This window comes from Nomascus leucogenys, chromosome 14, assembly GCF_006542625.1.
Source record: "Nomascus leucogenys isolate Asia chromosome 14, Asia_NLE_v1, whole genome shotgun sequence".
NCBI classification, from domain to species: Eukaryota; Metazoa; Chordata; class Mammalia; order Primates; family Hylobatidae; genus Nomascus; species Nomascus leucogenys.
In genome coordinates, this window is record NC_044394.1 from 85,809,023 (window position 1) to 85,822,689 (window position 13,667).

Here is a 13,667-nt window from a genome sequence, read left to right on the forward strand (position 1 = left end):
GTGTGTGGTTTCCTCAGGGGTGTTTGTGCAGTCTTATGACTTTCTTTTCTTCCTTATTTCCTTCCTGTCTGCTTTACTGCCTCCCCTTCTTGATCTCAGACCATAATGTGTAACAAACATATATTTTTAAACATTGTTTTAAAAGACACGGTCTCACTCTGCTACCCAGGATGGAGTGCAGTGGTGCAATCATAGCTCACTGCAGCCTTGAGCTCCTGGGCTCAAGGGATCTTCCAGCCTCGTCCTCCTGGGTAGCTGCGACCACAAGTGCTTGCCACCACGCCTGGCTAACTTGTTACTATTTTGTAGAGATGGGGTTTCACTGTTTCCCAAGCTGGTCTCAAAACACCTGGGCTCAAGCGATCCTCTCTCGCCTTGGCCTCCCGAAGTGCGGGAATTACAGGTGTGAGCCACTGCACCCAGCCTAAGTTTTATTTTGTATTTATCCTATTCTTAGTTTAACAGCAAATAATTATATTATTTCTTAGTTTTCCTACCGCATAATGAAAATATTAACTTAATTGACTGGCTATTTTCAATAGACCAGTGACACATAAAAGAAACCTGAGGAGAGGGCCTGCTGCCTGGGGATGAACGTCGCCAGGTACCCGTGCAGCTGGCCGCACCACACGGTGACAGAGGCGGCAGAATCCGCTGCGGGGATGCGGGGACGAAGGAAGCGGCAGAGTCCGCTGCAGGAGGGGAGGCCGGTGCAGAATTAAACAATCTGGACCTTTCCAAGTTGGCCAATAGGCTACTTGTGACTATTACCTGTGATACTATAAAGAACAGGCCAGGCGCAGTGGCTCACGCCTGTAATCCCAGCACTTTGGGAGGCTGAGGCAGGCGGATCACGAGGTCAAGAGATCGACACCATCCTGGCCAACACGGTGAAACCCCTCGTCTCTACTAAAAATACAAAAATTAGCCGGGTGTGGTGGCTCACGCCTGTAGTCCCAGCTACTCAGGAGGCTGAGGCAGGAGAACTGCTTGAACCTGGGAGGCGGAGCCTGCAGTGAGCTTAGATTGAGCCATTGCACTCCAGCCTGGCAACAGAGCGAGAATCCACCTCAAAAAAAAAAGAATTGAAGAAGAAGCGACTGCAGACGGTAAGGTGATTTCAATCTAAGATATAACTAGACCAACAGAAAATAACTTAGTTGAAGGAACCGAAAGCCACTCAAGTATAATATCAGCAAAAGGAGCTGAGGAGCTACAGGAACCCTTGCTCGATGGCCGGCCAGGACCCAGAAGGCCACAGCAAATGAGAGGGGGAGACTCGATAGCTCATTTGGAAAAAGCGATGGACTAGGATGCAGACCCTGGCACTGAGTGATACCCGAGCCAACGCCATAGCTGTGACGAGGTCGGGTGAAGACGGAGACCACCACAGAGGCTGCAAGAGTGTGGCCTTTCCCTGCATTCTTCCTGCAACATTTCTGTAAGCTTTTGAAGTTTTATCAAAAAGTTACCAAAAACTTTTTAAGTGCTATAATGAGTGACTTCTAATTCCACGTAAATCATCCAACTTCCATAAGCAACTAGAAAACCAGGAAAAATACCGTAAACAATTGTTTTTGGACACCGGGTGCTGGGTGTCGCGGGCCTGTGATCCCTGAGAGAAGGGCAATAAACAGCTGCCCCATGTCCGGCTTGCACGCGGTTTCAGGCAGCCCCAGGCCACAGTACAGAGACGGAGAGCCCAGCGCTTTCAGGGAAAAGGAGACAGAGACTGGGGCTCCAGGGAGGCTGCGGTGGCGAGAATTTGCAGGACAGAGCACTGGAGAGGGGAAAACGTCCAAGGTCTGCAGGGAGGCCCCTGGAGTCTTTGACTAAGTATTCATCTGCTCATGGATACAGTGACAACCCATGAGGCAGAGTAAAAACAGTGGGAAGGTGGTAGGCCAAATGCCCAGAGCTCACAAAAGGGACTGAGTTTACAGTCCCCAAAGAGAAAGGACTAAAATCAATGACCTCTGCTTCTACCTTAAGAAACTAGGATGAGAAGAGCAAATTAAACTCAAAGTAAGAGAAGAAAGCAAGCTTCATTGATGAAAGCATCAATCAATCAAATGGAAAATAGACAAACAACAGAGAAAAACCAATGAAACCAACAGCTGATTCTTTGGAAAGTTCCCTTTAGCTAGAACGGCCATGAATAAGAAACCATTAGCTGGAAGGGTTTTGAATGAGTCAAAAATTACTGCTATCAGAGATGGAAGAAAAGTCTGAGTGTGGTGGCTCATGCCTGTAATCCCAGCACTTCAGGAGGCCAAGGCAGGAGGATCACTTGAGCCCAGGAGTTCAAGATCAGCCTGAGCAACACAGGGAGACCCCATCTCTTACAAATAATTAAGTAAAGAAAGAAAAAAAAATGGAAGAAGGGCCAGCACTATAGCTCACCCAGACATCAGAGGATCCTGAAAAATAATGGCAGTCCTCCCCTAATTGCCTTGATAGGGGTCAGTAAATCCAGCACCCTCTGTCCAACGGGAGCTGCACAGACACAGAATTCAGAGTGTACTGTACACCTCCAGATTCAAGATGTTTGCAGAAGCTCGTTGTGTTTATTTTCTAAACTGTGGGGTGGACTCGGGCACACCTGGGGTTCCTGGCATGCATACTCGTAACCGAATCAGCAGCTGCAGTGCAGTGGGGAGCGCCCGGCACGTACCTTGTAGGCGATGCTGTTGAGTACTTTCATGGCCACGTCTGAGACCTCTGGATAGGGGTCAGCAGCCAGGTGCAGCAGGACTCTCCAAATCTGAGTGTAAACACTGTTAAAGGAAACTCCTAAGAGAGAGAAATGGGAGATGTTTTAGTAGAAAGTAGCTGCCAATGAGGCTCCTAAGGCGGCTGCATTTTTTGAAACTTTAACCCTGGTATCAGAAGTGTTGCTTTAAGGAGTTGAGGTTACAGGAAGCCCCCATTTTGTTATTCTGGCAACGGGTACCGAGATTCAAGAATCCTAGCTGATCACTAAAGGCTTGATCACATGGATTCATCTTCTGAGGCCGAATCTTTCTAAAAGGAAAACTGCATTGGAAAGGGTGTAACTTTCCTTGAAATGCCTCAGCAGATCGGAGGGCATGACCACATTCCCGGAGGAGTGTCTGATGTCATGTCCTAGATTTCCAGGAGCCCCCGCGGCCCATGGGTAGTGGTGCATGTGGCATGGACGTCTGCACCGCACCAAGTTCAGCACGTGCTGCTGTGCACTGTGACCCAGGGAGCACTTCCTGTCCACCTCCACGCGCTTCCTGCCCACCTCCACGTGCTTCCTGCCCACCTCCACGCGCTTCCTGCCCACCTCCACGCGCTCCCTGCCCACCTCCATGTACTTCCTGCCCACCTCCATGCGCTGGCCCTGCTCTGAGATGCTGGGACTTCACGAAAGGTTGATGTGCTGTGACTTTTGTCCCTAAGCCTCTCCCGACTCACCCAACACTCAATGCAAGGTCCTGTGCTGCATGCTTGGATACAAAGACAGACAAGGCAGGACCCAGCAGGGACTCAGGCTCATTTATAAAATAACACTGGTGAGTCGTGGGCATGGAGGGAAGCGCTGAGGCTTCGTCGGTGCAGCTGCTCAGTCCTATTTAATTCCCCAGCAATCCTACAGGCAGGTGTCACCCCCAGCGTCACCGAGGAAGGTGAGGCCCAGAGGATGAAGGATGTGAACGCACACCCATCAAACCTTTGAGCCATGCTACATCCACGACAGCGTGCAGCCTCAGGGAGCCGCAGGAAGGAGTAAGAGTGACTCCTTCTGTCGGCAGTGGGCTAGGAGGTGAAGGCCAGGAAGGCCTGGCGGAAGAGGCACGAAGGAGCCGGGCTTTGAGGGGAAGGAGGATCATTCTCTGGGCAAAGGAGGGGTGGAGCGAGGGTGGGTAGCACAAACAAGATCTGAGACATTGAACAATAAAACACGGAGGTGATAGGGACGCGGAGCCTTGGGGGATACCTGACAGAAGCCTGCAGGAGCAGATCAGAGATTGCAGGGTGGGGGCTGTGAGCACTTGGAAACCAGAAGGGAGTGGCAGGCACGGGCCATGTGGGCTCCTGGCGCAGTCAGCATTGGCTGAGGCCAGGAAGGAGGCTGATGGAGCAGGCATTGCGGAACTGTTGTCCACGCCATGCTGGACCCAGAGAGGCCAAGAAGGGAAGCAGCAATCCTAGTAGAGGCAGCAGGTCCAGCAAGGGCTGGGCCGAGGACCAGAGGTGCTGAGTGTGGAGGGCAGAGCGGGGCCAGGTGGTGCCTCCCCTGCCTGTGGGCACCAGGAGCGCCAGTTTCCTGACAGGCTTGGCCCCAGAGGTGGAGGCAGACAGGGTCCTGCCCTCAGTGCTGGGAGCTGAAAAGGGATCCAGCCACATAGAACTCCATCTTCTTTATTTTTGGGGAAGCTAGACAATTTGCTGAGGAGCAGGTGCTTGTTCATTAAACAGAGATTCAAAGGATTTCAAGTGAGGTATGATTCCAGGCCACCCGATTGCTGGTGAAAGAGCTTAAGCATCAAAAGCCAGTGGAGGACCTCGTGTCACCACATGAACACAGCTGCGCATGTGGAGGACCTTGTGTCACCGCAGGAACACAGCTGCACACGTGGAGTGGGTTTTGCACGACACAGTCAAGTCCACGGAGATGGAGGCGGGTGCGAAAGTCAATGTGTGTGTGGGTTCTGCAGATGCCTGCGGCCACTGGCTCACCTCCACCTATGGCCTCCACTCAGCGCGCCCAAGACAGGCTCTACTTCAGCTCCACATATGGCGGGCCGGTGTCTACCCCTGCTGTGTGCGCCCCCACCGTGAGTGCAGAGGTCAGGGAAGCCCCGTGCCCATGGCTCCTGAAGAGGCCCCCATGAAGAGTGCATGTTGCAGTGAGTGAGCGTCTCCAGGACTGAGCCGTGTGGAATCGAGCTCAGCTGCCATCTAGGAGGTCACGCTGCCAACTAGGAGGTCACGCTGCCATCTAGGAGGTCATGCTCTGCTGCTGTGCTGCCCGTGCTGGCGTGAATCATGAGAGGCTGGGACCTTTTCTGGGAGCTGACATGTCTCACCCCACAGGGTGAGTTTACAGCCTTCAACCAAAGGAAGCATCCTTCCCAGGGACACATCCCCTGCAGGTCTTGCCCATGCACATGTGTGCCTGGCCGGTGGTCCCTGTGCTTGACCTTGTGCCCAGGAGGAGGCAGTGGGGGCGTCTTGGGAGCCTAGGGCCCAAGCACACCTGGACTTCAGCGCCATGGCGCCACTCAGATGCACCTTCTGCTCAACCGTGGTCCTGTGCCGCGTGGACTGGGACAGAACCGAAGCCTTCCAGCTCTCAGATTGCACAGCTCTGCCATAGCCATGTGGATCCACAAGCAAGTCTCGGAAATGTAAAATCGGTCCAGACTGTGGGAACACTCCCTAGAGTCTCCTCTACCCCAGCGGATGTTGGCTCCTAGGAACTGCTCCATGCAACACAAGGACGTCGGTGATGGCTGCGTCCTCAGTTTTTTAGAGTGGGCGGGTGAGCTAGGAGATGTGGCCTCACTGGCGAAGTTCGCTACCGCCTAGCTCCACGACACTCTCTACCACAGGTGACAGGATGGCCCCGCAAGATGCCCATTGATGACTGCCTGCCTGAGACCCACTCCCCTTGATTATTCTGGGGTTCTGGGCTCCCCACAGCTGAGTGAGGCATTGAAGCAGTTCCCCGCGAGGCTCGACTGCCAGGTGAAGGGGCTGTGAGGGGCAGCTGGCCTTATATTAGAACCCTCCTCACGAGACCCGGGGGTGAGGACCAGGCCACTGCAAAGAATAGGGCACTGGGCAAGCCCAGAACCCAGGGCAGGCGCGGCAGGAGGCCCCTGCTCCTGGCGGCCCTGGCAGAGTGCGATGAGGGTGCAGGCTGGTGGCTGCTCAAGCCTCACCCACAATGTGGGGGGCCACAGACGCGGGCACCGGGGGTCTAGGTCAGGGCTCCACAGGACACTCCAGGTAAGGACCTTGGCAATGTGCAGGACGGGGTAGGGGTGTGTGTGAGATGTATTAGCTGCTACTTTCATCGAATTTTTTTTTTTTTGAGACAGAGTCTTGCTCTGTCGCCCAGACTGGAGTGCAGTGGCGTGATCTCGGCTCACTGCAAGCTCTGCCTCCTGGGTTCATGCCATTCTCCTGCCTTAGCCTCCTGAGGAGCTGGGACTACAGGTGCCCACCACCACGCTGGGCTAATTTTTTTTTTTTTTTTGTATTTTTAGTAGAGATGGGTTTTACCGTGTTAGGCAGGATGGCCTCGATCTCCTGACCTTGTGATCCACCTGCCTTGGCCTCCCAAAGTGCTGGGATTACAGGCGTGAGCCACTGCGCCTGGCCACTTTCATCTAATTTTTAAAAACAGATTTGTATTACAGTTGGCCCTCTACATCCACGGATTCAACCAACCGCAGATCGAAAATATTTGAAAACAAAACAAAAAGTAATACACATAAAAAAAACCAAGAGAGCATAACCACTGTTGACACACTGTGCTGGATTTAGTATTATAAGGAATCTAGAGACGATTCAAGCACGGTGGGGGACGTGTGGGGAACGCAGAACTGTCACGCCTTTCCTAGCAGGACTGAGCGTTGTGGGCCCTGGGTCCTGGAGTCCCCCACGCGTACCAAGGGACAATGCTATTGTTGTTGACCTTCGTGCAGACTTCCACTTACATCAAAGTCGAAATACTGTTTGTGACTCAACAGGGGAAAAAAGATCTAATTTTGCCAGTCTTTTTAGTGACAGTGGATTTTATAACTATGTCCTAGTAAAAAGTGTGACGCTGTGATCGTGGAACTGCTGTCTTTATTTCACGTCTTTCCTTGGTTTGGCCACAATCTTCTCTCAGGCTCCGTTGTATCAACTGTCCTGTTGTAAAATCTGCCAGTCCCCAGAATGACTGCAGAGACCTTCCCATCGGATTCGAGTCCACCAGGAAGGAGGTGGGGCTGCCTGGGTCCTGCCCTGCAGGGAGTCAGGGACTGGGGGTGTTGAGCTTAGAAAGGGCCCCTGCTGGCACTCACAGAACTCCCTGTAGGCACGGAGAACCTATTTTCATGTCTAGACTAAAAGCAATAAAAGATCATAACGAATGGTTTTAGAAGTTATTGTTCAGAGCCCAATGGTCACAGCTTTCCAAATAGCATACAAGGCAGGGAAATTTACTCAGAGCTCTGGCCGACTCTGAGTCCCAGAAGCTCCCGGGCTGGCAGAGCAGTTTGGAGAAGACAGAGTGTTCCTGCAGGGGACAGCTGCCAGCCGCCACCCCAAGGTTGAGGGGTCAGCAGAGCGGGTTGCGCCCACTGATGTGCTCACCCAGTCTGTGGTGGCCAAGACCCTCTGCCATCCTGGGGAACCAGTGCCCCAGGCCGAGGGCTTCCGCAGCGGCCCCTTTCTTGTGACCCTTCCTGCCCCCTCAGGGGCTGCACCCACGACTCAGTGTGCTGTTACGAGAATCCTGCTGATCAGCTGCTCCGCCCTCCCCTCCTCCTGGGCCAGCTGGAGCCGTGGACCCTGCAGCTGCCCATAGAGAAGACGCAGCACCTCCCGGGCCAGGTGGGCGGTGCGTCTGCATCGTCTCCTCAGCATATTCAATACCCCTATGAGACAAACATCATAATGGCCTTTAGTTAAGGACTTTTGCCCTGAAAACATAATCCTGTAGCATCGGAAAACTGTCGTTCATTTTCTCACCACCGTCTTCTGACGAGAGTAAATCCAGTTTCTGGGTTGTGAAGCCTTCCTTCCAAACCCACACAGTTCCTTTGGCAAAAACCCTGCTTAGCTTTCTTTTGGTTAAGCAAGCACCAGGCTTTTTTTCTGCAAAGGCACAAACCAATACCTTCTCTGCCCTGAAACCCAGACCTCGAGGCCTGGCCGGAACTCACTACTGGGGGTCTCTGGGGCTGCACGCAGGGCTCGTAAGGACTCTTTCAGCTTCTTGATACCTTGGAAAAAAGGAAGGAAACTGTAGTTCTAGGTACCCAAGAAGGTGAGGTGGGAGGACTGCTTGAGCCCAGGAGTTTGAGGCCAGCCTGGGCAACATAGTGAAACCCCGTCTTTAAGAAACATTAAAAAATAAACGAAGGGAGAAGCAGTTGCTATGGCCCGTCCTGTGAACACCAATGATGCAGCAGTGCAGCCTGCCGCAGTGTGCGCGGCTGAGAGGCCTGGGCAGGCCTGGGGTGCAGGGGCCGCCACTGTTCTGTGGCCTCCCAGGAGCCGGGCAGTGCCCCAGTTTCTGGGCTCAGGTCTCCGGGCTCCTCTCTCCTCCAAGGGCAGTAGTTCTGGCTCCCAGATTCCGAACGAAGTAGGGAGGTCAGGACTTGATACCAGCTCTCCCGCAGAATCCCGTGTTCAGGTGTGGAGAGCACAGGTGGCCTGCGGGGCTTCTGGCTCTGCCGCTAGCCAGGGCCCCTAGCTCCTCCGCTGGGTGAGCAGGGCGCTTCCCACAGCTGCACCAGGGCCAGCTCCACACTCCGCGGGGTTGTGTTCCTTTCTTGCCCTCCCCTCCCTTGCATTAGTCCATCCGGCATCCATTTCTATGGCAACACATTTTCAAAACTGTAAGAAATGTCACCGTATTTAGCAGAGTCATGAAAACTGGTCCCATCTAGGCCAGGCCTCTGATCTGCATCCCTGCCGGTGCTCTTGGGATGTGGCTGTTTCTGCGGGAAGAGCACTCTCAGGCCACCAGAGTCCCGAGCAGAATTAATTCCGCCTCAACTCTCAGCACAGGTGTGCCTGGACTCTGGCTGCGATGCAGGGTTTCGGGAGGGAAGGCGGGTGGAGCACACAGCAGTGTGGTCCCCCACGGGACTGCACTCTGGCTGGGAGCTGGGGCTGGACAGACGAGTGTGGGAGTGACGTGGTGCAGGGCCACATGCATGGGTGTCTGGGGGTGAGGAGGGCACCTCAGGCTGGGTCCCGGGACATGTGGACACAGGCCACAGACCCTCTCCAGCCGTCCTTCCATCCTGAGCCACTCCACGGCCACTCGTCGGTGTCAGGAACACAGGTAAGTGCAGAGGGCAGACGCATGGGCTGGGGGCCGGGACAGGTGAGGCCTGTGTCCACACGTCCATGCGTTAGCAAGAAACAACTTTACAGGACTGTGGTGGTAAAAATGGTGACACCATGCTTTGATGTGCTGGGTCAGGCACCTACACGGGGATCCTGGCGGTGGGCCACGCAACCTCTCAGCAAGACCACCTGGCTCTGAGCTGCACGGATGGCACAGGGGCTGGGCCAGGGGCCAGCCAGGGGTGCTGCGGGCAGGTGCAGTGGGGCGGCTGCTGCTGAGATGGGGGGCAGGAGGCTGAAGGAAGGCCTTGAATGTCAGACAATGGTTTGGCCTCTACAGAAAATATGGCTTTAACGAAGGCTTCACCTGGAGGGTGGTGAGGAGCTGGCGTGAAAGAGGGCCTGCCCAGTTGTGGTCTGCAGAGAGCAAGACCCAGGGCAACGAGGCCTGGTGGGATGGGGGCACTGGAAATAGGAGGGGTTGATGAAGGGGATTCTTGTGGATGTCAGGCCAGATGAAGGGCTGAGTGAGAAACAAGCAGGATGGAGACATCAAAGAAGATTCTAGAACCTGATGCAGTGCTGAGACCTGGGTTCTCATTTAGTTTCACAAACATTTATCCTGCCCCACCAGGGCCAGGCACTGCTGGGGGAACCTGGGCTCCATCGGTGATCAAAGGAAGCCAAGTACCAGCCAACGGGCTTCATTGCCACAGGGGAGATGGGAAACACGTGATTGAGGGTGCAACAATGCAAGTGCTCTGGGGAAGGCAGAGCAGGGAGGGCACTGGCGATGGGGCTTCTGGGGGGCCAGGAAAGATGGGAAGGTGCTGGGGCAGGGCTTCTGGGGCACCAGGAAAGATGGGGAGACATGGACGCTCCAGGTTGCCATGGTTCTGAAAGCCTCTGCAATCTTCACTGAAAGGGACTAAAGAGATTGCTGTTCTTTGGCTGAAACGAAAGAAGAAATTGGCTGGAAACAGGGAAGTGCTGCACATAATGGGATTCTGTGTAAGTTATGAATTCTAAACACTTAGGTAAGCACAGTGGTTTCCAGGTGGTGTGAGCGACACCTCACTGAATATGAATGAGGCTGGCTTTGCGGGGGCGACTTTGTTTTTCTTCCTTCCTAAACCCCAGCTCATTGTGAAACTCTTTCCTGTCAAATTTCCTAAGATTTGAATGATATACGAATAAAACTCAGTTTTCTCCAGCAAAAAAAAAAAAAAGTCAGGAATCAGATTGTGTAAGGATGGTGGAATGGGGAGCTCAGCTCCTTTCAGAAGACAGAAAAGAAAGAACGAGCAGAGGAGAAAACTCATGGAGGCCAAGCCCCTGTGTCCGGGCCCCAGGCTGCTGTGCGCTTCCCATCTGGGTGGCCCTCAAAGGAAACTGCGATTCTTCGCCCTGTACTCCACTGAGACCAGTACCGAGGATAACAATGGCATTTACTCATCACAGACAAGAGCTAAGTTTCACACAGGAGTTGGACGGGGCCCCCGCAGTCCCTCTTGCCTGTGGACAGCACCCAGGGCCTCAGGCATGGCACGTGCACAGCAAACACCAGCCTCAGCAAGTTTAGCCACCTGGAAACTCCACAGCTGTGAACTTTCTATAGCCTTCGCCAGCAGAAGGGGAGATGCCCACGTGGTATCCAAATGCCCAGGGGGAAAGGGAGGTGCAGCGGGCATGGGGACCTGCAGACGGAAGCTCTCAGCGGTGCCATGGTGACCCAGCGCCACACTGCCTGGCTTGAGCTCCCTGGACCAACAAAACGTGCGGTTCTGCACACTTGCAGACCAGGCGCAACTTTTTATTTTGATTCTTACTTGATGGCCAGATACGTGTGAGTGGAGGGACGAGAGTGAACCGAGAACCCCATGGAGCATGGGCCAGGTAGGGTGGCGGGGCCACCAGGCCCTTGGCAGACGGTCACCAGGTGAGCACCGAGGGGTGATGCTGCTGTAGCTTCCCATAAAAGAAGAAGGCCAGTCGAGCGTGGTGGCTCATGCCTGTAATCCCAGCACTTTGGGAGGCCGAGGTGGGCAGATCACCTGAGGTTGGAAGTTTGAGACCAGCCTGACCAACATGGAGAAATTTTGTCTCTACTAAAAATACAAAATTAGCCAGGTGTGGTGGCATGCGCCTGTAATCCCAGCTACTCGGGAGGCTGAGGCAGGAGAATCGCTTGAACCTGGGAGGCAGAAGTTGCGGTGAGCAGAGATCACGCCATTAAACTCCAGCCAGGGCGACAAGAGCAAAATTCCATCTCAAACACACACACACACACACACACACACACACACACACACACACACACACACGAAGGCCACAGTGAGCACACAGCCCCAGGAGGGCCACAGTGGAAGCAGGGAGACCCAGGAGGGAGCTGCGACCACCAGGTCAAAGAGCTGCTGGCTCAGGTGGCTGCGAGGCGGGGAGGAGACCGGCACAGATGCCCTGCCGAGAGAAGGATGTGTGGGGGCACAAAGAGGAGTCCCCGACTTCCGGCCAGGAGTCAACCTGAGTAAACACCGGTCCCCTTGGCTGCAGAGGGAGGACGCCCGTTTCTGCAGGGAGGGGAAGGAGATGCCTGGAGCTGATGGTACTGGCTTCAACACAGGTAGCACTGGGTTTGCCTGTTCTGCACTTTTGTGCCCCAACGTACATAGTGGGGGCACTGTCAAAATATCTGGCCAATCCGTGGGAGAATCCCAAGTCCTCTGTTTGACTCACAGGAGTGTCCCTGGAGGCTGGGGTGCGGGCAGGATGTGCTCTGCTGTCAGGCTCTCTGAGCTGAACTCAGCCTTGTTTTTCTATGGCCTGTGTATGGTTCTTATACTTTTTAAGTGGTTGAAAAAAAAATCAAAGGAACAATATTTTGTGATGTGAAGTTACACAAAATTCAAAGTTCAACCCACACGGTTACATAGCAACATGGCCAAGTTCATTCACTTACACGCGGTCTCTGGCTACTTTTGCACCACAATGGCAGTGCTGGGGCAGTCCCACCCGCAAAGCTCTTTCACAGGAAGAGTTTGCAGACTCCTGCTCTAACCTACACATGACGGAAGGCAGCTATCACCTTGACCTTGGTGAGCATGAACTGGGGCAGAGGTGGCACTAATCTGCTGGAGGGGCTCGAGAGCTACTCACAGGAGCTGTGCCCGGGGCCAGGGGAAATGTGTAATCAAAACAGAACACTATGAATTTACATTTTCTAGTACTTAAAAAAATATTTAAAATACCTTTTTTCATTGTAGATTTATAAGTAGAATTTCTGCAGACAGGTTTTAAAAGACTCTTGCAGGCTAGCCTGGAAACCTAACCACTATATAGAACATTAATTCTATTTTAAAAGTGTATTCCAGTTCAAAACAAACATCTTACAAGTGACTTTAGGACATATTTCATTGGTGACTTGGCAATACCTCGATTTATACTCGAATATACAGAGTCAACTCTGTGCTTTCTGGGTACTTGGCATATTTTAGCGGACAACCAAACGCACAAAGCTGCAACGTTATTTCTCAATGAAAATTAACAAGTTGGCGTGTCTGGGCTAAGCTGGCGTGTCTGGGTTGTTGTGTAGTGAACCTTTCAGTTCTCCATACCCTGGAGTGCATGGTGCAAGCTCTAGAATCGTTCTATCCAGAGGTGTTCAAGGCAGCAGGTGGCCAAGGCTGGGAGCACACCCACAGGCTTGCCTGGTGGGAACTGCCTTGGAGAATGCCCTGTGTCTGTTTTGGGTCTTTGGGCTCCTGTCATGCGCTGCTGTCATTGTGGCTGGACCGCCATCCCTGGGAACCACAACGGAAGTAGAAAGAGAGCTTGAAGCTGAACACAAGTGAAAAGCCCATCATCAAAACTCACGAGACGGAGACAGCAGGGAGGAGCGGGGGCGGGGGGGCGGGTGTCCCGCAGACCTGAACACACACATTAGGAAGGAAGCAAAACTCAAAGTTAATGAGCTGTTTTTATTTTCCGCTTGAGAACTGAAACAGGACAAGAGGGTGAACCTACAGAAAACAGAAGAAAGGAAACAAAATAAAGTACTGGAATAGAAAAATAAAGATAAAATCATGCAGTAAATCCACAAAGCCTAAAAGTTAGAACTTGAAGACACTAAAGAAATGAACAAACATCTTAGAGGATTAATCAAGAAAAAGGGGAAAAGGCAAATAAACAACAATAGGAATAATAGGGGACATATCTAAAGAGACAGCAGATTGGGAATGACAGAGCAGCTAAAACAATAAGGACAGCAGAGATTAGAGCCTCAAGGGAAAGAATGAGAATACTTAGCTGAATTGAATAAAACCCTAGAAAAATAAAACTTTTTGAAGCTAGCTTAAGAAGAAATAGAGAATGTAAATAATCCTATCAGCATTAAAGAAATGGAATACAGAATTCAAACCCACCCTCACAACATTACACTAGCCCAGACAGTTCAGGGGCAAATTCTACTCAGACACTGAAAGAACACATCATCTTTGTCTTATAAAAATTGCCCCCTAGGACAGGGAATGAGGGCACACGCCTGAGCCAGTTTTTGTTTGTTTTATTTTTGTTTTGAGATGGAGTCTCACTCTGTTGCCCGGGCTGGAGTGCAGTGGCGTGAT

At 52.7% G+C, this 13,667-nt stretch overlaps 1 protein-coding gene across 1 annotated transcript in view; it reads right to left on the reverse strand.

Moving 5' to 3' along the window:
- Positions 1-13,667, reverse strand: part of RPTOR (regulatory associated protein of MTOR complex 1) — a 412,605-nt gene that overhangs the window by 54,745 nt on the left and 344,193 nt on the right. Inside the window, exon 21 of the mRNA XM_030827216.1 lies at positions 2,675-2,793. Coding sequence (XP_030683076.1) covers positions 2,675-2,793 — 119 coding nt within the window. The remainder of the gene's footprint in view (positions 1-2,674; positions 2,794-13,667) is intronic.